General features: G+C 31.3%; 2 protein-coding genes across 2 annotated transcripts in view; one reads left to right on the top strand and one right to left on the bottom strand.

Annotated features, from left to right (window-relative positions):
- Window positions 1-24,078, top strand: part of LOC129907801 (pancreatic triacylglycerol lipase) — a 79,183-nt gene that overhangs the window by 43,469 nt on the left and 11,636 nt on the right. The window lies entirely within an intron of this gene.
- On the bottom strand, window positions 9,380-11,084 carry LOC129907802 (glycerate kinase). Its single transcript, XM_055984188.1, has one exon. It carries the CDS (start codon window positions 10,899-10,901, stop codon window positions 9,414-9,416), a length of 1,488 nt encoding a protein of 495 aa, XP_055840163.1. The 5' UTR covers window positions 10,902-11,084; the 3' UTR covers window positions 9,380-9,413.

Genomic DNA, 24,078 nt, shown 5'->3' with positions numbered 1-24,078 from the left:
GAAAAATGAAAATGGGAAATCGCGGGTTTTCACAAAGTTTTTGCACTCTTTTTTTCTAGTACAAACTTTTAAGAAATAAGTAAAATCAAGAATACATTTAGGAAATTCAAAATAAATAAAATTGAGTTATATACTTACTCGTAGTAACATAAGTAGATTCAATTTAATTCCAATGTTCAAATGCGAAGCGGAAAAAAATTGTTCTAACCCGAATTTTAATGCGAAGCGAAAAAAATTTTTGCCCACCTGAGGATGAATTTTGAGGTGTGAAAATTAAAAATTCGCACGAAAATTAAAAATTCGGGTTAGAACAATTTTTTTCCGCTTCTCATTTTCGAAATAATGACAAAAATGTGTTTTTTAACAACAAGAATTTGGCTGCCATTTTGTATTTACTCACTCAAATACAATGAAATTACATACAACGAAAGAAAATATTATAAGGAAGAGAATGTATGTTTATTTTTTGGTCTACAACAATCTGGAGCAAAGATAATAGCTTAGAAGTAAAATATCCCAAAAAATGCATTTTTGTGAATAACTCCGCTAAAAAGAATGATCAGGTGGTGAGAAATTGGGTGTAAGCATTTAAAATATACCCCTATCGATCCATGAAATAAAAACTGACAGTGCCTCTATGCGCAAGGTGAGGCCCTTTTTTCCGACGCTTTGACTGGAGTAAAAGTGTATTTAAAAGTTACCTTTTGTCTTATATATCAAATTTTATGGGATCTAAATTAAGCGCTATCAGCAACTCCACACAGACAAAACAGAAAAACAAGAACCCAAATATCATAAGACAATTTTCTCCATAACGGTTTTCCTAAACCTTCTTCTGTCCAGACTTCCATCTCAACCATAAGACAAATGTTAAGTGGATAATACTAACAGAACAGCCTGCCGCACATATGTCCATTGATGATTATTTAGTGCAATTGAATTCTAAAGTAGCTGCATTTTCGACATCTCGACAACAGTTTCTAAACAAACAAACTAAACATAATATTCGAGAATCAAATTCTACCATCAATATTGATAAAAACACAAGTACTTTGTACGATGGATATCTTTCAATGCTCTCATTTATTAGGGCGGTACATCAATTGAATTTGAAAGAAAAAATATACAAACATTTTAAACTACAAAGAAAATTGCATCACAATAATTTCTAAACAAAATCATGGAATGTTTTTAGTAAGAAAAAACTTAACGAAAGAAATGGAAATGGGATGGAAAAGTGATTTTTGAGAAAATTTAAATAAAACTGGGTACATTTCTGGTTATGGATTTTAATGATCATTCTTATTAGTAGGTATATCCAATTTAATTTTGTGTTTCATTGACAAAGGTTCCCATTCTTACTCTTTGTATCAGAATCCTACCAGCTTCCATAATTTTTGAAAGAATGCGTTGGACGTTCGTCCTAAAATCAATTAAAAATTGATTTACATCGCCATATCTCCAAATCTCGTATCAGACAATCAGTGTTTTTTCCGATACAAATAAATGCAAGCGAGCTCATTGATATCGAGTTCCCGTGCTACCAATACAAACATCTAATTTTTCCCTAAATACACTGCTGTTTCTAACATTTCTGGGCACACGAAACAACAAGTTCGAGCAACAAAACTAAGAAAATCAACGAAAGATATTTTATATCCAATTTTCGATGTCTTGGCGATCTTTAAGTCCAGCAAAGTATAGGATAGGATTTTGTTACACCATAACCAGTGTGTATAATTTTTAGTGTATTTGGCGCGGTTAATCTGATTTTATCAACAGTGAAACAAATCAAACATTTTTCCAAATCTTATCTTTAAGATACATCTCTTTGTCGTTATACGGATGGACCTTTTTTTCAGTTTTTATGTTAGTTTTCTTTCATTTTATTTTTTGTTCTGTACCTGTGGTGTTTTGGTCGAGTTCAATTCATATAGACGAATGGACATTATGTTTTAAAAATTTTTAAAAACTATAAAGTCAGTGATCATTCTTAATTCTAAGAAATTTGAAACAATAAAAATTTGTTATTTATTGATGTAAGAATGTGTAAAAATACCAATTGGAATATTAATAAAATTATGACTTGCTTATTAAGAAGTAAGGCATAGATATCTAATAACAATTTTTTCTCAATAAAGGGTTTTTTTAAGGACGAACAAATACAAAATTGTAACCCTACGGACAGATTTAGTGTTGTTACGTTTATTCTTAGGAAATAAAAAAATAAAAGAGCTTATAATGTAAGTACATGTATATGATGTAAAGACATTATGAAATACCCAAAGAATTTTAATTGAAAAAAAAAACTAACCTACATTTCGTTAAAATTGTATTTATTCATTTACTGATGCAAATTAATTTTTCGCTATAACTGATTGACATATGAAATAAAATGGAAGATATCGCTCCCCAGATGAGTTTCAATTTTTTCATATTCCACTGCAAACGAAGAACTTTTTCACCTGTATTCCAATCAGGAAAAAGAAGAGGAAGTTGAGAAATTATCAAGTTGACCAACTCAGTTGAACATCGAAAATTGAAAACGTCAAATTGAAGTGAACAAAGGAAGTTGTATATAAAAATCCTCAAGGTATGTTCAACTTTGAGTGAATAAAATGATCCTTAATAAGCTTAACTAAGAACATCCAAGATCCCTACGAGGTCTAAGGGATCACACCTGTAATAATCTTGTGTGGTTTCCTGATATGTTCTTCGGCTCCTAGCACTCCTGAAGAAAATGAGGAAGAAAGAATGAAAAAAAAAAAGTAAAATAAACTGGGCTTTAATAGTAAGTGAACAAAATTAATACTTATAGGTAAGTAAATAATTATTTACGTGTTTTTTTTTTGAATAGAATGATATGAAAGTGAAAAAAAAACAACTGAAAAAACAAAGAAAATTGGGTTTGATGCAAAATTGCAGAGAAACGGTTGTTCGCAGAAAAAAAAGTTTTGGAACTAACATAAACTGTAATAAATTGTTGATTGGTTGTAAAAAAAAATCTTTCAAATCAGACGTAGTTTGGGAAAGATAAAGCCAGTTAAAGAAAAAGGGAGCAAAAAATATAAAAACCGTCATAACTCGAAAACGGGGCGAAAACGAGAAAATAACCTCTTAAGTTTTTCGACTTAAAATGACCTCAGGAATCCATGGTTTCGTTTGGGGCGGTGACTGTGGGACACCCTGTATAGTGTATATGTATATATTTATATTTTTTATAGTTAAAAAAAAAACTATTGAACAAGTAAAAGTATAAAAAGAAATAAAAAATAATTAATGAAACAGTTTTTTCTTAAGAATGTTTCTAGATAATTGAAAATCAATTAGATAATAATAACGGTTAAAATCCGAACACATAACATTTAGGGCTTCATTTAAGCCATAATTAACTCGGTTGGAAGGTAGGTAAAAAAAGCAGGATAGCGTGTTACTTTCGGGCGAGTGTTGATATTTACTTTGCTTAAAATATTGGCAGAGCAAACTGATCCTTCGAGAAGTTGAAATAGGAAGAGAACATTGTTTACCTCTGTTCTTTTTTTCAGGGTTGATAAACTTAATAGCATCAATCGATGTTCATATGGGTTAAGATGTTGATTTGGATCCCACGGGAGATGACGAAGAACGAACAGCAAAAATTGTTTTTGGACACTTTCTATTTTATTTATGGAGGATTCATAGCAAGGACACCATACACAGCTGCAGTATTCCAAAATCGGACGAACAAGGGCACAGTATAAGGTTTTTGTGATATAGGGATCATTAAATTCCTTGGAAAACCTCATAACTAATCCCAGACGACTTCTTGCCTTACTACTGATAGTATTAATATGAGGGTTGAATGATAGTTTGGCATCAAACAAGACTCCTAAGTCGTTAAACAAATCAATACGATCATTTCATAATTTTGATAAAAAGTGCTCAAATCTTTAAAATTGTCATTTTTTCGGTTTTTTTTTTACTTTTTTGGCTTGTAACTTTTTTAATATTCAGAATATCGAAAAAGTGTTCTTAACATAAAAGACGCGAAATTTAATTGCCTACGTTTTTTGTATGCACAACTTTTATGTAGGATAAATAGAAATCGAGATATTCAACAAAAACTAAAATCCAAGATGGCGGCCGAAAGGTGAATTTCGCGAGTGCGAAAAATCAGGGTAATGATATTCAGCCAATGCTCTATCGAATGAGCAAAAAAAATTTTGGGGGTGGTACAAACTGCTGGGTCGCCCATATATGAACATCATAAATGCACTGGACTAATTCTGAAACACTATCGATGTCATGTTGTAAAAACAAATATCCATTTGGGTTCGAAAATCCATAGAACAGATTGAAGTCATCAGCGAAGATAAGAATTTTTGAATACAATATTATCTTGCATTATGTCGTTGATAAATAATAAAAATAGAAGCGGTCCAATGTGACTTCCTTGAGGAACTCCAGATAAAACATTAATAACTTTAGATACACAATTCTTGAAGCGTACATGTTGAATGCGGTTTTCTAAATACGATTTGATCCAAGAAAGTATCCATTCTGAAAACCCATATTTCTTGAGCTTCAGCAGAAGTAAAGAATGATTAACTCTGAAAAAAGTTTTACTTAAATCAGCATAGAATACATCTGTTTGGAGTCCATTTTGCATATTTTTATTAATAAGATTCGTAAATTTGAGAAGATTTGCTGTTGTTGATTTACGAAGACAAAAACCATGTTGTTCAGGTTCAATTGATGACTGGCAATAGAATTGAATGTGTCTGCAGACAATTTTTTCAAAGAGCTTTGAAATACAAGAAAGTTTAGATAATTCTCTGCGTTCTTTTTGTTTCCACACTTACACCCGGCCTCCAGAGAAGATATTTTTCTCTAACTCAATGTCTAACATCTACAACACAACAAATTTTTTTTTTCTTGGCTGGGCAAATTTTGTTTGGACATTTTATTTCATATGCCTCGTTCGCCAGAGGATGATGTATGATTTTTCGCGGACAAAATTTATTTTATATGCAGTCAATTTTGTATGAATACTTCTTTTTGTTAATTTTTTTCAATTTATACATGTACCTACCTATGGCTTGGATTTTTTTTTCCTTCTAAGAAATAAACAAGCTTTTTTTACAGAATCAATTATAATACCTGTTAAGGCTTGGCCACACCGAAGGGTACATGCGGTAGCGGTATGGGTGATTGTATGAAAAAAATTCCAAACTGGAACAACAAAATTCAGCTGTGGAAATTTTTTCATACAATTACCCGTACCGCTACCACATGTACCCTTCAGTGTGCCCAAGCCTTCAAATAAATTCACATTAAAGGCTTGGCCACACTGGAGGTTATGCGGTAGCGGTACGGGTAGCGGTGAAGGTACTTGTATGAAAAAAAATCCAAACTGACACATCAACGTTCAGGTGTGGAATTTTTTTAGTACAAATATCGTTACCGCTATACCGCATACCCTCCTTAAGGCTTGGCCACACCGGAGGGTATGCGGTAGCGGTACGGTAGAGGTAACGGTACTTGTATGAAAAAAATTCCAAACTGACATATCAACGTTCAGATGTGGAATTTTTTTCATACAAATATCGTTACCGCTACCCGCTAATCGATCGCATTCTCTAGGCGAATGCTTGAATGTTGGAAATAAGATTGAAAAAATGCAACAAAAGCTGAAGTCCGACTGAAAAAAAATTTTCTTACCTTGTTTCAATCTTATTTTAAAAGTGTTTCATGATAGTTTTTCAACATTTTACGTTGCGGTTTTTCCCTCAGTTTATTTTTTGTTTTCGATTTCATGTAATTTTTTTTTCTGTCCCGACATTTGAGACCTGTTGTCCCGACATTAATAAAATTTTATCTGGCAGCCCTACTCTCAAAACACAAATTCAATATGGGTAATAAAACAATTTTTGATGTGAAAACACAAAACGCAACGCCTACTACACATTTCTTGTACGTAACAAGAAAAATCACTTTGAAAGTTAAAAAATCAGAGGAAACTAGATTGTTGTCATTTTAAAGTTTAAAAAAGGAACAAGGAATTTTTGAAACGTTTATTTAAAATCCACGTTTCATAAAAAAAAAATTCCATGTGCATATGAAACTTGCCATAACTTTTTATTATAAACTCTTTTGTAACTTATTTCAGTAACAAAAATTGTTTAAAGAACTTAAAAATAAAAGGTTGCACTAACAAAGAAACTTCCTCTATATCTAATGTCTAATGTGCACCTATTAAAGAAACCTAATAAAAGTTAATTGCTGTAATTATCATTAAAAGAATGAAAATTGGTGATCAAACAACAATAAATTTGTACCGAATTGAGTGTGAATTGCATTGAATTGTTAGTGTTAATTGAAATTACTTTGAAGAAAACATAAACGAAAATCCCCATGAAACTATTAAGACAACAAAAAAGTTAATCCTGATTGATATTAATTGGTTTCTTCTTTCTCCATCAGGAAAACTCTTTCAATATCCTCAACATAAAGAAATGCAACCGCGCGCACTTCAAAATCTATAATACCCCAATCCAATTGGATATAGCTACCCTTTGAAGGAGTTGTGTTTGGGAACACTGATGTCGATGTCGATGATGTGGTAAATAATAACCATGACGATAGATTTACCAAATTTTATGATTTCATAAATACACAGATTCGTCACATTTAAAGATACACAAATGCATGCATGGTGTAAACAATTCTAGCGCCCTCGATCGGTGAATCTCAAAGTGCCACAATAGTATCTACATTTTCTGAGGACGAAATAAAATTATTGTTTGATTTTTTCTATACTCGAAGCCAAAGGTGATACTAAAATTTGTGATAATGTTGTGACGAAAAAATAGACGTGTGAAAATGTGACTATGGGATTTTTGTTTTTTTTTTTGTTTTTAATTGAATTTAAATTCAAATTCAAAAAAATAACAAATAAAAATATTTTAACCCTTTTCTCTGCTGGAAACTTCGTAATTTAAGTTATTTAACAACAACAAAAAAATGTTATTGATCAAAGTCATCTCAGATTTCATCGTGATAAACCTTTGATTTTGATTTGTCATGAGAATTATTATAAAACAAACACAAAAATGTAATGAAGCTTTATGTGAAATTGTGATGTGAATGTGTACCACATGCAGTGAGATAGAAGTTCCATCAAATATTATTCTTTTATTTTTAGGATAAATTCTTGAGAAATATGATCATCTGTTATTTTATTTCATTCCAAAGCCATGAATTAGTAATTTTAAGAGGGCAAAAATGTTGTAAAATGAGCCTTGATCGGACATAAATTAAATTTTTGAATTTGACTTATTAGATAGTTCTTTTAATTGAGAATAACCTATGCTGGAACATAAATCATAGGTGGTTAGGAACAAATGAATAGGTAGTTAAATGTTGTTTTTTTTTTTGGAAAATCCTGGCCATAAGATTGAGGAATAGGGACCCTATTATGACCCACTGAATTCAATAAAAGAAAATTAAAAAAAACTAAGTTCAGTTAGAAATATGTAACTCAGAAACCAGACCTTCAAGAAACTTCAGGTTTTTGAATTTTTTGCCAAGAGGTAACAATTGCATTTTTTTCGAAAATCTTAAAAAATTGATTTGTAATATTTTTACCTAAATGCATACGTCTGTTCACTGTGATCTCATATCTGTAAACTAAAACTTTTTTCGAGACTTTTGGCCAAAAGATATCGGCTTCGAAATATGTAAAATTTTGGTTGGAAATTCTCAGGAAATAGACCTCCACCAAACATTTTTGGTTTTCAGTTATGAATAGAGCTTGAGAAACCTTTTTTTGATGCCTCACTCGATGAAGTTTTTTCTTAACTCATTTTGTTTAAATGAAGCTTACCAATTTTGAGATACTTAGTTCCTTTTGTTTATGAAGTTTTAGGAATTTGCAAAAAACTAACATTGCAGCTAGATTTCTCATCCGCAAAAACATATAAAAACACTCCCATATTGCGTTGATCTTAAAATCTATACTAAAAGCGCATATAATGTTTAAGCTGAGTAAGGGAATAGTTTTTTTTTCAAATTAACTCAAAAAATATGAGTCATATAGACAAATTTATTAAGATAAAAGTTATAGAAAATAAAATTTTCTACAAGTTTTACCCATATAAGTTTTGTCAAAAATAAAAAATGGCCGAGTTATCCACTAAAACTTGTTTTTCCTTAAATCCAAGATGGCGGCTTTGGCTCAAGTTCGATTTTCCCGAAAAACTGGTTTTAAGCTCTCAGTGATCCCCTCTACCGTCCTATGAAAAATTGTACGATCTAATTTTTTCCATTTGAAATGTTTAATTCGACTGTGATATTTACACATGAAATTTTTTGAGTGTGAATGCGTGTTTACTGTGAACTCATGTCTATTACCTAACTACAACTTGGTTCAAGACTTTGGTCAACAGATATCGGCTTTGGAATATGAGAACAAAAAAGTTTGGTTGGAAATATCTCGAGAATCAGTACGTCGAGAAACTTTTGATTTTCAGTTATGAATAAAGCTTGAAGAAATCTTTCTTTAGATATCTCATGCGATGTTTTTGGAGAAATTTTATTTTTATATAGGTATTTTTTTTTTTGACAATTCATTTTTTTTCGAAAATCTTAAAAAAATAGATTTGGAATTTTTTTTACCTTAATGCATAGGGGTGCTCACTGTGAACTCAAATCTGTAAACCAAAACTTGTTTCGAGACTTTGGTCAAATAATATCGGCTTCGGAATATAAGAAAAAAAAAATTGGTTAGAAATACATATGTATCTCAAGAACCAGAGCTCCAAGAAACTTTTAGTTTTCAGTTACGTTTAGAGATTAAAGAATTAAAAAAAAAAAATCGATTTGAAAGCGATCTTTTGTTCAATAAATCATGTTCAGCACATTATTTACGACACGTAGATCACATTTTAATTTGATTTTTTTTTTTAAGAAATTCGACATCACATTACACATTTAGTTTTAAATAAACACTTCTGTTCCACTTTTCCCTCGAAACTGTCACATGATATATTATATAGAAGTTAAATTCTTAAGTTTGTTCCAATATTTTGAGTTTGAAAATAAATTTTTGAAGAACTGTTGATTGAATTTACTCTATTTTACTCTATGGTCAAACCCTCACCTATGTTTTAAAATGCACTTCTTTTTCTGAAGTTTCTAGCAGCAGAAAATAAATTTTTAAAAATAAATATGGGAAGAACAGTACCTACGCTATCTATTCTTCTTACCCATTTTCTTCTTTTTAAATTTATTTGGGTATGTTTATCGTACATCTTCCCATTTCCAAAATTATTTGAAATAATTTGATCCAAATTTGTCGGGAAAGTGTAATTACAATTAAATTCAACACAACTAATTTGTCAGTTAAAATAATTTTATTTATAATTTTTGTACAACTACGAAACTAAAATAAAGTGCAAATCCATTACATTCGTTCCCGTATGTCCAGTCACTACATGAAAGCACCCATCACAGAGATTTTTATAAAAATTATAAGAATCATTTTCTTCCAAGAATTTATTCAATTCCTCCATTTTTGCAGTCTTAAGAAATTCCTCAACTACCAAACTGCAACCTATTGCTCCAGCTGCCGAACATGGTCCATCAATGCCATCAGTTCCTGCACTAAGAAAGCATACATCACGAAGCAATGGATTTGTGAATAATTCCAATGACATACGCATGGCTAGCTCTTGATTTCTACCTCCTACACCAGATCCAATCACATGAACAGTTGGTTCACCGGCAAGAATCAACAACAGAGGCTTCCCTGCTTTTTTACTCATCTGAACTGTTTTGATGAAATGTTTGAATATTCTACAATCGAATGGGAAGACTTCGAGAAAATCATCTTCTGTGATTTCCTCGTTTTGATATCGTTTCAGGGATTCCAAAAGAATTTTGTAAGACTTTAGAACATCATCAATTGTTCCTTGAATCGATGTGCTAAGGATAAAGGGATTATAGCCGAGTACAACACTTTCGCTGACACTCGTTTCTGTGGCTACTTTATTGTCCCCAACAATGTAAATTGTGTTGTTTAACCCAGGAGTCTCTGGAATATCATCATTTTGAATCATATTCTGCACTTCCTGGGTTAAATCTTGCCAAAGATGGTATTTTTTAAGGATATCATGAGCTCTCAGTTTTCTAGAGCGAATGGGACTAGTTGGACCAGAGGCAATCAAGTCCACGGGATCATTGACAATGTCGCTTATCACAAACGATATCACAGCAAATGCTTTTTTGGCAGCCACAGCCAATCGTCCTCCTTTCACATCCGAGAGTGCTATTCGGACGATATTCATTTCGTCAATCGAAGCACCTTGAAGGGAAATTCTTTTTATCAGATTTTGCTTTTGTTCTAACTGAATTGGAATCTTTGGCATGGGAAGGAGGGCCGACCCACCTCCAGAAATCAGAACAAAGAGAATGTCATTCTCACCCATACGCTCAGCTAGCTCTTTAATATTCTTAGCAGCTTCCAGAGCAACTTGATCTGGCTGATTATTTGGTGCTCCTTCAAATATCTCGATTTTAGTATCAGCAGATAGTTGCATACTGCTGTCATCTTTGAATTGTTTTAATGTTCCAAGAGGAATGCTCAACACTCCTGATACCAAACGTTTTTCTAAAGATTTTTCCAACTGAACAGCCATTCCTAAGACTGCTTTGCCAAAGCCAACGACATGACATCGCTTGCGGCTTATATCGAATGTTTTGCCTTGGATTTTGATAACAACTCGTTTGTTTTCATCTAGCTTCGGTTGGAGAGCATATTTAGTGCGATCGAAGAGATTTGCTGGGCGAACAGATTCCACAGATTTGATGAAGATTTTTCGAAGATTTTCCAAATGCAAGGGAAGTGATTTAATTTGTGCCATTTGAGTAAAAATAAAAATAATAATAAAAATAAAAACAAAACCACTTGATTTTTGGTTGAGAATAAAAATAGTTGTAGCCTGTAGCGCAACTTCACTTTCTGATAAGGAGAAACGTCAAATGTCACTGTCAAAATAAAAATAGGCGTGTTCATATTTGTGCTCTTTTTGAATCTATAAAACTGACTTAAGCTGACACCACAGTGGATGTAATTATGGCGTATGTTTAGATGTAGACTGTTGTTGATTGAGTGTGGATAAACTAATCATGCGAAATTCGTTTTAACTGTCGTAAGTTAGTTAAAACATCTTGTGAGAGACAAATTGTAAACAAATGTACGAATCAGTGTTGAGATAGAAGCGAACTAAATACCTTATTTTCCACCATTTTGAAAATTAAAAAACAAAGAATATCAAATACGAAAAATTAAGATGCTTTAAATCTGAACGCTTTTGTTCTATTTTTAATTTCTTTAAGAAATTCTAACTTACCTACCTAAGCAGTTTCTTAAAGGTTCTCTAGAAGTATTTAGGCAAAGAAAGACTTCTTTAATAGTTTTTGATCTTCTGTAAATATTCTTCTAAGCCGACTCAAAAGCTTATTAATGTTAACACTACACTAATAAACATCAGTGTTTTATTATTCATATGTGGATCTGAATCAGGATCAATTTTACACGCAAATCAAAAACACCACCTTTCCATTGGGATCATTTTTTATTAAACCTTAAATTAGTTTCTATTTTAATATGTAGATGGCTTTGAATGGCATGAATTGGATTATAAACAAACATAAGCTAAAAAGAGATGAATATAAAAATCTGCATCCATATTGAATCGTTTTATTTTGTAATCATGAAATTATATGGATGACCAATTACATAATAAAACGCAGGTAATATGCAGCAAATACAACCTCTGCTGAATTGCTGCATATTTAAAACTGCATTCATAAAATGAAGCTCAGCGCCTAATTGTGAATCGATATTTTCTTTCCAAATAAATGACACATTTTGATGCATACTTCTAGGTGTATGGCACATTTCGAAATTAACAATTGCATAGTTAACATTGTATATTTGAAATGAATGTTTATGAGTTCGGAACGGAGGAGTTTGAAAAAAAGCAAAAATGCATTCACTAAACAACAGTTAAAATAAATCAATTTATTTTTGATCTAGATCTGGGGCAAATAATTAAGTACTAATTAAGTTTTCAAAATTCAATGCTGTAATGTGTTTTCAAACAAAAACAGAAAACTGGATGCAAAAAAGTCTTGCCGTTTTCCAGAAATTAAAAATTGTAGAAAAAAAAGCTATGGCCCTTCAAAGAATTTTTTCTTGAAAATGTACATCTATTTTCAAGTATAACTTTCTTATTTGCAATTTTACAGAAAAAAAGTACCTTAATCAAAATTGTAGAGAAATAAATTATGTATCTACAAAATCGCTTTAGACATTTTTTTTGTGGGACTTACGGTTCGCAAGATATCGATAAAAAACAGTTTACACCCCTTTTTCCAAGATGTCGGACAAATGGGGGAGCTTTCAACCCCGAAAACTGGATTGTATACTCACATTAACCTCCCCTCAGATCAAAACAAAAAAATCTTGTCCTACCCAAAATGCAAGGTTAATGTAACATTTCAATGGACTAGATGTTAAATTCTTGAAGAGCCTAGTGAGCTAATTCCAAAATAAAGTGCGACAACAATGAATTTTCTTAAATGACTTTTTCGATTGACAAAAAATGAATCAATAGTTGTGTTTTTTTGGCATTGATATCCGTAATTGGCGTTTACATGGACATGCATTACAAAAACAATAGGCAGCTGCCGATAGGAATAGAAGCTAAACCAAGCTGCGGATAGAATTTTGACGAAGTGTATAAATTTACGTTTTCCTTTCTCTTGGTGCGTGCATATAAATTTTTCTATAGTGTTGATAATTGGGAAATTTTACTGCGGATAGCTTTGCTAAAAAAGCACGCCTACTGCAACACATCTTAAATGAAATATTGTTCGTTAAAATAACACAGTGCTTGAAAATGCAACTTTTTTTTCCGACAGATGGCGCTCTTATCTACTAAAGATAATTTGAGTATGCTGAACACGATGGCGTCCTTAGTTTTTCAACGTTGGCTCTGTTAAGAAAGATTTTGGCCTTTGAAATTTTCTGTTTTAAGCCAAAAATCATCGAAAAAAAAGTTTAATAATTTTATTTGGCTTATTCAAGTTATATATCAAGTTCTTCAATAAAAAGCACACTGTTTAAAAGCTATTTCATAGAAATAATCAAATTTTTGTTTGTATCCTTTGAACAACAACAACAACTTGAAAGTATTACCGCCACTACAAGCTAGCTACTAGCCTTTTGGCTAGAGTTATATTTTTTACAAGTATGCTACTGATTTTGTCGCTTTCAGTCTTCATACTCTTTATATCGAAGACCAAAAATTCGTTTCATAACATATTCAAAGAGAGAAATTATCTGACGTAAGACTCGAAAAAAATATACATAGGCTCTTTGTAGTTTTCATACTCTCGGTTGCAAATCTATGTACCTACTTAGCGTTATTTTCACTCTCTTTACTAAATTTGATCTATGTAAATAAAGCACAGTTTCAATCACCAAGGTCATTAAAGAACTGATTTACATTGCTCATTTCTGTAATCTCTTTCATTTGGGAACAGACCAACCTTAAGGTAACACTTGTTAAATTTTTTTATTAGAAATATTTTTTTATATACAAATTGGAACAAATAAATTACAAATAAATAAATAAGTTTTCATTAAATTGGTACTTTTTTAAATATTTGAAATGAGTGGTTCATCGTCATCTTGTTGCAAAATAAATAACTTTTGCTATGCTTGCGGAAAATTTTGAGTCACTAAGGACTAAGCGGACTATTAAAGGTAACAACTACGATGAGTGGTATCGAAGCTATTTTGGCCTTGAGGTTTTTCATGATGTTGATTGGGCACCGTCGTTCATCTGTACGACATGCATTTGGAATTTGCAATGTTGGATTGTTGGTAAGTCGAATTGTTTGCCGTTTGGTGTCTCAATGATGTGGACAAATCAAAAAAACATGACCCAAACGAATGTTATGGATGCAAGAATTCACTTATTGGGATGAATCGTTCGAAAGCAAAACGTTTTTCTTGCACTCCAACAAAATTTGTCCAGTTACCGCTGCCACATAATTCATATACAATACCATATCCAAAAAGACCAAGTCCAACAAACGAAGGTGTTTTAACTACTTATAAAACCATAGACGAATCAAATGTATCATTATATCAACCATCCCATCAAACTCCAACATGCAGTCACGTGGAATTTACCCAAAACCGTTTGGATGTTCTAACACGTCGTCTCAAATTATCGCAGAGACAGTCGATCTTATAAGCACAGGAATTAAAAAAACAAAATATCCTAGGACCTGATGTGCGGGTATTTGCATCGCTAAATCGCCTCAGTACTTTCACGGTTTTTTTTTTCAAACCATTGAAAATAATTCTTTTGCGTTCTGTACGGATGTCCGTACCAGGAATACAATTCGGAAGATTGGCGTCTTTTCATAGACTCGTCAAAAAATAGTTTGAAGGCTGTGCTATCGCACAAAACCAATAGCAAAAATTCGGTTCCCATTGCACTTAGTACAAAAACTAGAGAATCATATTCTTCATTGAAAAAAATCCTGGACTTAGTGCAATATAATGAACACATGTGGAAGATATGTGCAGATCTGAAAGTAATAGATATTTTGCGGGATGCAACATGCAACTACAATACACTTAAAACATGTGTTTTATGCGTCTATGTGTCGTGTGTCCCACATTTTAATGGTGATCAATATACTGTAACAGATTGGCCCTTACGACAAGATGTTAGATTAAGACGGGACAACATAGTTGAAATACCACTTGTCCCCATTGAAAAAATTTTACTTCCCCCACTTCATATTAAATTAGGCATAGTTAAAAATTTCATAAAAGCCCTGGACCCGGATGGAAACGCTTTCATCGAATTAAAAACCATTTTCCACGCCTTAGTGGAATGAAAATAAAAGAAGGTTAGATATTTGGCATAATTCAATAACGTTTAATTTAAATTTCATGCTTGGCAGGAATTTTAAATGGATCTGACATGAGGCGTTTAATGAAAAATACACGGTTTGAAAATGTTTTGACCGAACAAGAGCTTCAAGCGTGGAATTGTGTCAAAAATGTTATTTAAAATGTGCTGGGGGTGAATCGAGCAGAAAACTGGCGTATTTATGTGGCAGATATGTTAAATGCTTTCCATTTGATTGAAGTGAGAATGTCATTGAAAATTCATTTTTTACATTGCCACACAGAGAAATTTAATGAACAGTCACCAGCGGAATCAGACGAGCATGGAGAGCGGTTCCACCAAATAACAGCAAGGCTGGAGCACTGGTACAGCGGAAAAAAACTTAACCATCTGCTTGGAGATATATGCTGTAACCTGCAGAAAGAAATAGAAGAAGAGGAACGAAATTGAAGTTTTAGCTTAAAACAAAAATTTATCTTTTGATAAATATTTGTAAACAAGATTACATTTGAAAATACAAGTTCATAGAAACATTGATTTTTGGCGTACGTGTATTCTTTTATTCTCTTTATCTTTGTAGCTGTGCTTTTTATTGAAGAACTTGATATACAACTTGAATTACTTTTTAAAAATTTAAATTTGAACAAAAACTGACCAAAATATGATGTTTTTTACAGGAAAAAGATATTTTATTTTTCTAAAAAACTATGTTTTAACGTATAAAAATTATAATTTTGTTAATAGAATGCCGTAACGAATTGTAATTCTCATAAAATAACATATATTTGATCTATAAACATCGATATTAAATCAGTAAATACCAAATAAATGAATGGGCTTTACGATGATTTTTGGCTTAATACAGAAAATTTCAAAGGCCAAAATCTTTTTTAACAGAACCAACTTTGAAAAACTAAGGACGCCATCGTGTTCAGCATACTCGAATTATCTTTAGTAGATAGGAGCGCCATCTGTCGGTTTTTTTAACTAGCACAGTGTAATTAGTCAAACGAAGTAGAAATAGGTTGCTGAACGTAGCAGATATGAAGTAAATACTAATCTCTACTAAAGAGGTAAACGGATTTTCAGAAAAATTCGGCTCAGAGTTCGGAATCTGGAGAATTAAAGCTCCTTTTCAATAAAGGCAACTCACATTCCGCTTAATAACCAAGCAACGCAAGACGCAACTACGGGAATTAATTGATTTGGGAACCTTAATTTTAGCATAACAGAACAGAACTTATAGCAAAATTATTTATGAAGTAGTTTATAGTTCTATAAATTTTGTCATGCACTAGGTATACTTACAAAAATTTAATGACTTAACACTTAAGTCTCGACTAGATATCACGCAACTTTAATTCTATTTAGGTACCTTGCTCTTGCAATGGTTCAAGGGCAGTTCAAAAGTGATAAATAAAAAGACAGTGAAAACATTTTGTGATGTTCGTTTTTGTTAGTATGAACTTAATAAAATTAAGTTATTATGAAATCAACTGTGAATTATTTTGTACTATCTCTTAGTCACATTTTTTTTTTGTTTATACATATCACAATATACTTGCTTTTATTTATGAACTTTAAGCCTCTGCTATAAAAAATACTCAATGGTAGCAAGTTGTTATGAAGATAAAAATAAAAAAGGTCATTGTTAATTGTTCCATCAACTTTTTTTGAGCTCATAATTAATTTGGACTTCAACGATGCAATAAATAAAGAACTTATTTCAAGTTTAAGTTTATATAAGCTGGTACGAGGTGCGATGCTAATAAAAGCCGTTTTTTATTATCTCACTTTATCCCTATAGATCATTAATCAACACTTATTACAACAACTAAATGAGATCTTGCTTTTCATCAGGATCACGAATCGTGAAAAAACGGCTAAAGAGAAAACAAGTAAGCAGAGATTTTTGTGTTGATAGAGTTTGATTTCAATATAGCCCAGTCGGGATGTACAAAAAATTAGGCTGAAATGGAAATAATTATATCGTGCAATTTTTTTTCATAGGACGGTAGAGCGGATCACTGAGAGCTTAAAACCAGTTTTTCGGGAAAATCGACCTTGTGCTTAAGCCGCCATCTTGGTTTAAAGGTAAAATACGTTTTAGCGAATAACTCGGCCATTTTTAACTTTTGACAAAAATTATATGTGTAAAACTTGTAGAAAATTTTATTTTCTATAACTTTTATCTTAATAAATTTTTCTATATGACCCATATTTTTCGAGTTAATTTGAAAAAACTATACCCCTACTCAGCTTAAACTTTATACCCGCTTTGATTATAGATTTTAGGTTCAAAGCATTATGGGAGTATTTTTATGTGTTTTTGGGGATAATAAATCTAGCTGCAATGTTAGTTTTTGCAAATTCCTGAAATTTTATAAACAAAAGGAACTATCTCAAAATCGGTAAGTGACGTTTAAAACAAAATTAGTAAATATTATAACTGATGTCTAGCAAGACAATTAAGTCTTTGATGCTAAAATCTATAATCAAAGCGGGTATAAAGTTTAAGCTGAGTAGGGGTATAGTTTTTCCAAATTAACTCGAAAAATATGGGTCATATAGAAAAATTTATTAAGATAAAATTTATAGAAAATAAAATTTTCTACAAGTTTTACATATATAATTTTTGTCAAAAGTTAAAAATGGCCGAGTTATTCGCTAAAACGTATTTTACCTTTAAACCAAGATGGCGGCTTAAGCACAAGGTTGATTTTCCCGAAAAACTGGTTTTAAGCTCCCAGTGCTCCGCTCTACCGTCCTATGAGAAAAAATTGCACGATCTAATTTTTTCCATTTGAAATGTTTAATTCAACTGGGCTAATAACTGTTTCAGTGTGTGGAAATTCATACAGATGAAGAACATGTCTTTATTAGTTTAAATAAGTTGTTCTAACACTAAGTTGAATTACACAGGTCAACACGAAATTTATGCTTGGGTTGTGACTATGAAATTATGATAGATATATTAATTCTCATCTAGAAAACATTTTTTTTTTTATTTGCTTTTGAAGTCAGCAGAGCAATTTCCAGTATTCAAGTAAATCTGTCTTCTACAAAAATTGTCGTGCTTAATTTTGGCAAAAACTCGAAAACATCTTAACCGATTTGGCTGATTTTTGTTTTGTTTTCTTCATTTAAATGCTGTTTTCATATTCATATTCAGCAAAAATAAAAAAATCAGGAAATTTAAGAAGAAAAAAGAAAAATTAAATCGAAATTTTCGTTTTATTCGAATTTTTGTCAGATGGGAGCTTGAGGCATTATATGATACCTTCTATTTTCAATATTTATGGTAAAAGTAATTCACTCCGATGGTATTTTTATTAAACAAAAATAATTGGTTACAAAAATAACTGTATTCAAACATTAGCCAATATAGTTTATATTGAAATTCTTTATTTATTGAAAAATTTAATTAATTTGTTTGCATAGTATTTTTATTATTTTGTTGCATATGCAGGGTCTCTAAAAAGTAATGGATCAAACGAAATGTGCTGATAGGCCAACTTTAGATCTTTCAGATATTGGTAACTTGTTGATTCCAAATCCTTGAGGTTTTCGATTAAATATGCAGTTCTTGTGAAATTTCGAAAAATCCCTACTTTGCAACAGTATTTTGCTTCCTCTGCCCATTATTAATTTTTGTTTTTTACAATTCTTTCACTAAAACATTGCCTAACAATAAGAAACAATTAATTAACAAAAATATTATTTATTTCATACGCCATTTTTCTGCAAATTAATTAACCCTTTCGGACCCAGCGTTACTCTCATGTAACATTTTTTTAAAAATTCGTAAAAAATAATAATAATAATAATAATAAATTAAACAATTTTTTAGGTTACGATGGCTTAATTGAAAAATAATAATGCCTAGTTACTGGATTATTACAGAAAGTTAGTCAAATATCATTTGATTTATTGAGCACGTTAAATCATACCTTTACTTTTTTTTTATCGAGAAAGGGACTGAAATTCAGATTTTTTTTTTTAATATATGGTCATAATTTTGAAAAAAAGATATAAAAAATGTTAATGCAGAAAGTGTTTTGTTTTTTTGCTTAGAAGAAGTAGCATACATTATAGTTTCATAAAAAGTTATTTTCTCAGTTTTCCGACTTTTTTTGGTGGTCATAGGCAGTGCATGTTACTAACATGTAACATGAGAAAAACACATTAGTTTTGCTATTTATTATTTTGGAAAATAACTTTTTGCTGTTCATATTTCTTAGTTGTGATGTTTTTGACCCGATAATACCGAAAAAAACATTTTTTAATATTGATTTTCATAGCTTGGGTTCGAAAGGGTTAACAGTTCCAAGTTTCATAAAAACTCAATTTCTTACTTTTATTTCAGAACAACAAGACGAAAAAAATTTGTATTGTGTGACTCTGGTTTATTATTTTAAAAATATATCCCAGCATTGCAGTTTTCAAAAAAGTATAAAAGTTTCCAAAGTTGAAGTTAGATCAAAAAAAATTTCAGTTTGAACTCAACAAAACTGGGTTTTTAAGAGCAAAAAAACCCTTGTATTCATCATAACTTTTTTCTTATAATTTAAGTCGGATAAAGTGCTTTAGAAAAAATGTAGGACTTTAAATTATCTACATTTTATACCTTAACAGTTTTTTTTGTACAATGCACGGTTTTTGCACTATAGCTCATAAGACTGGAATAAGGCTCACAGGGTATGAAAATTGTATTTTTGCTTCCAACACTACAAAAACAAATCTTAGGAGGGGAAAGGGTGATTTTCTATTGCACTTGAATTCAAACTGATTTTTTTTGCACTGCGTCTTTTCTGTTGAAATCTATTTAGACCTTAAGAAATTACAAAGATAATTGTGCCAACCAGTAGGTAATATTTGAATTATTCAAGTACCAAAAACTTTAACAAAAAAACTCTTTTATATAACCGGAATTGGTCTGGATCTTTTAAAATCTATGTATTTATTAATGAGCAGTTACATTTTTTATTCGATCTCATGAAATTAACGATTTACCCTTCCTGCTCTGATCATGTATTATTTGTGAATATCATAGTTATGTAAGTTAAAAATAAAATTTGTGCCCAATGATTTAGTTCTCAGTCAATGAAGTTTTAAATTTAAAATCCATATGAGCCATGGTATCTAACTAATAACAACCGCAACAAATATGTGTTTTCTATTAATCTACCATTACGGCATTCATAAGACGAAACCTACATGAATGTAATGTGACTTTAAATTATGTCAGTCACTTTTATGCATGCTTCAATAACTTCGGGTCAATAAAGTATCATATTTTTGCAGTCTTAAAGGGTTGAGTAATGCTTTTAAGAAATGTTAATTTTTAAATGAAAAAAAAAAAACTGAAAATCTGGCTGGAAAATGAATCATTTTATTTTTAAAATTAGAAAAGCCCGAAATTTCTTGAGACTTAAGCAATACATAAAAAACTAAAAATCATAATCCCGATTATTCCTCATATCAGAGAAGAGAACCGGAATAATGTCTGCCGAACTTTTCGTTTACCAAATAATATCTATTCTTTTAAAGTCAAGCCTAGAGGCCGATTTACGACATATGTAGGTTTGTTAACGCTAATAGCGGCCCGCTATATAGGTATTATGTCCTTTTCTTTTTCTACTGATTAAATAAATACAGCAATAGTCAAAACGATAAAGTATCTATGATCGTAATCGTGTGTCGTGATTCGACCCCAGATCGGAATTTTAATATTTCTGGATGAAATCCTGCTAATTATAACCCGGCTGGATAATTAGCAGGATTTCATCCAGAAATATTATAATTCCGATCTGGGGTCGAATCACGATGCCGTTTACCCATTAGCCGGATGTGTCTGAAGGCATTAGACTCGAGGCACGAAAATCACATCTTAAAAAAAATTTAGCTACCTTAAGTCCGTTGACTCTATTAAAATGTCAAAAACTTTCAAGTTTTTTTTTGACAAATAACTAGGTATTATTAATATATTCTGCTGTTACACTTTGCAAAATTTTAAAAGAGCAACAAAGTGCGCCCGCAGAATTGTATTTTATTTCTTAACGGTTGGTTGACGGTTAAGCCCATGGACATCAAAAGTGTAATTCATGCTTTCATTACAAAAAGATTTATTCTTTGAGTGATTGATATTATAAAAGATAGATACAGTAGCTATCATAATGAAAACAAAACCCGATTATGAATCTAGCAATCCAACTAAAACCATCTTCGGAAAATCCAAGCTTTTAAATCGCATGCTATATATTTTTCTTCTTCTATCAATCTCAACATACAAAACACTCTCATGCAATATATTTTGGTTGAAAAAAATATTAAAATCCAAAAAGTGGGGATTTAGATGACTACTCTCACTTTCGGCCAAAACCACTTGTGGCTAATGGAATCTTGCAGTTTGTATCGTCGTCGTCGTCGCCGCACTACGAACGAGTGTATAGATACACTAAAAATTACGAAAAACCGTCAAGACAATCCACAACGAATTGAGTTGAACCTCTGAGCGGTTGGTTGTCTGTTGTCTTGTGGTGAACGGAAACAAATTGGCTCTTTATTAAATAATTATTTTCTATATAGATACAAATTAAAAGTGAAGCATAGATATAAAAATAATAACAAAATTAGAAAAAAAAATAATTAAGAATACATTTTACAATACCTTGACCCTACAATTTTCTTGTAAGTGATACAAGTCGGGCGCCAGTTAATTTAAGTTTATGTTCAGATTACTCAATACAAGAAAAGTGAAACGGTTTCCAATCTAAAATAGATACAAGCGTGTTTTTTTTTTTTATGAAGTTGATATGAGTGTTGTTTGAAAAAAATAATAAAAACAAATCACAAAAAACGAAGAAGTTATGTAAGTTTTGGGTGGAAAATCCACTCGATTTGTCGTATATGTGACTTAAAAGTGTTACCGAAGATCTGGAATGTTTTATGAATATGTTGCAAGCTTTCGCAAAAATTGGATTACTCATCATCTGTCTAAGATGTGCAGGTTAGTATCTTTGACTTTGACTTTTAATTAAATATTTAAATAAATTTTATTATAACGATGAAACCGCGTTTTCATAAGCATAAAAGTGAGAGGACTTTATAGGGTTACGATATTGAGACCATACCTACCCACGACGGATGCACACATAATACCACGATTGATCCATAGTACAAGTCGGTAATCGGATATGAAAAAAAAATAGCGCCATAGATACATTATATAATTTAGTAGCTTGGACTTGGTTATGGTTTTTTGTTGTTGTTTGAAATCCACTTTTAAAAGTTCGTTACTTTGTTGCTTCTTGTAATTAAAAAAAAATAAAGAAAAACAAGTAAGACACCTGAGTTTTTACAAGAGTTTATATTTTTTTTATAAATTCGCACTTGGTTTGGTGTGGAATACGTTAAGATACCTTTCCGATATGTTGTTGTTGTTTTTTTTTGCATCTTTTACTTTTTTGCAATTTAAACTTATTCACCTTCCTTCCGCAATATAATCTTTCTGGGTTGGGTATTTAGATGGGGTTTTAAAAAACTCGTTCGCTGGGCAATAAATGCTTGATTTAAGTTTATGTTTGTAATTATTATAAAATCCCTGGTAAAAATTTACAATTTTTGGTTTCGTGTTTTTTTTATAGTTGTTTTTTTTTTTTATAATTCTTGAAATGTTGTAAAAAGAGAAAAATAAAAACGTGGAATGCACTTGTAATAAACGTGATTTTAAATTTGATATCTTTATTTGTATCTTAAGCTCGTACTAACCTCTTTTTTTCTGATATGGATTTGGTTTGTGGTTTTGGTGCATTGATTTGGTTGGTTTCGGGTTTTTGTTGTTATTTGATTGCATTCCATCGTAATAGTCTTGTAGGTAGCGTTTAGTCTTAATATAAAATTGAATTTAAAAAAAAAATACTTGGAGATGATTGTGAAACCTTAATAGGAAAAATGTGTAGTAGCAATTTACAAATGAGACTCAAACTAAAACTAGCCGAAAAAAATTTGGAAAACTGAAATTTCCACTTCTGAGCTGGGCTTTGGACAAGCAACCTAGTGATTGCACATGTTTTTGACTTGTACTTTTCTGCCTTCTATCCTACCTACTTTTGATGAATCCTTCTCTTTTGGTTTTATTACCTATATAAAGTAAATTAAGCTTCAGTCACAGCTTTCACAGTAAGTATTTTTGATCTGTACTAATATCGTCTGACGGTATGTTGGTCGGAATAGATTGGAAGGTTAAAGTTAATGGTTAGTTTTTCATAGCTTTCAAGTTCTTTGTCAATTGTCTCAGAAAATGTCTGTGGCACAGAAGTACCTACATACCGCCATCTGCAATCAATATATTGAAAGAGTTATTAAGACAACTCTTTCAGCAGTTCATTCATATGCGGTAAACAAATAATTCTCTGCAATGGTTTATCCAATACTTTTTTTTTTACAGCATCTGCTTTTTTTGACAACATTTACATTAGTGCCATCACATCCAATTGCTATTAAGTTCTTCATTAATATAATTATCTGCATTCATTGAATATTTCTCGTTGCCTGAAGAAGGTGTTACGTAGCTTAAAAGCTTCGACCTTCGAGCTAGGTTAATTCACCGAAAAAATATGTTCCTCAAGTATGCGTTGTCTGTATTTGTTCTTGTTGCCCTATATTTCAGATAAAACTATAAAGTTTGGTCTGTTCTTCCTTTAAAGTCAAAAGCTGGGATCAATGAAACAGTTTCTATTTTTTTCTATTAGGTATTTGTTCTATCGACGCATGCAGAACATGTTTTTGATAGTGCAACTGAAATTGTAGAACATCTCGCTGATTTAATATTGCAGTCGCCAATCGAATATGAAAATTTGGTTCATCGCAATAGGTCCACAATCGGATTCAGATGAACTACTCAATGTTTTCGTATTTGTTTTAGCTACTTTATGTTAGTTTTTCTCAACATTTTATTAGGTGTTTGCTGGTCTATTACGCAAGATACTTTTATATTTTTAGAACAAGTACATTTAAGTAAATTTTAATTTGCAAGCCGAAATATGAAATAAGCCTCTCCTTCTAATACAAAACTCTTTCAACTTCTTTTCGGGTATTT

Source organism: Episyrphus balteatus, chromosome 1 (assembly GCF_945859705.1).
Source record: "Episyrphus balteatus chromosome 1, idEpiBalt1.1, whole genome shotgun sequence".
Taxonomy (NCBI): Eukaryota; Metazoa; Arthropoda; class Insecta; order Diptera; family Syrphidae; genus Episyrphus; species Episyrphus balteatus.
This window is presented reverse-complemented; position numbering and strand designations above follow the sequence as displayed.

Coding starts and splice junctions, on each gene's coding strand:
- LOC129907802 (XM_055984188.1), bottom strand. CDS start 10,901: ATGGCACAAATTAAATCACTTCCCTTGCATTTGGAAAATCTTCGAAAA.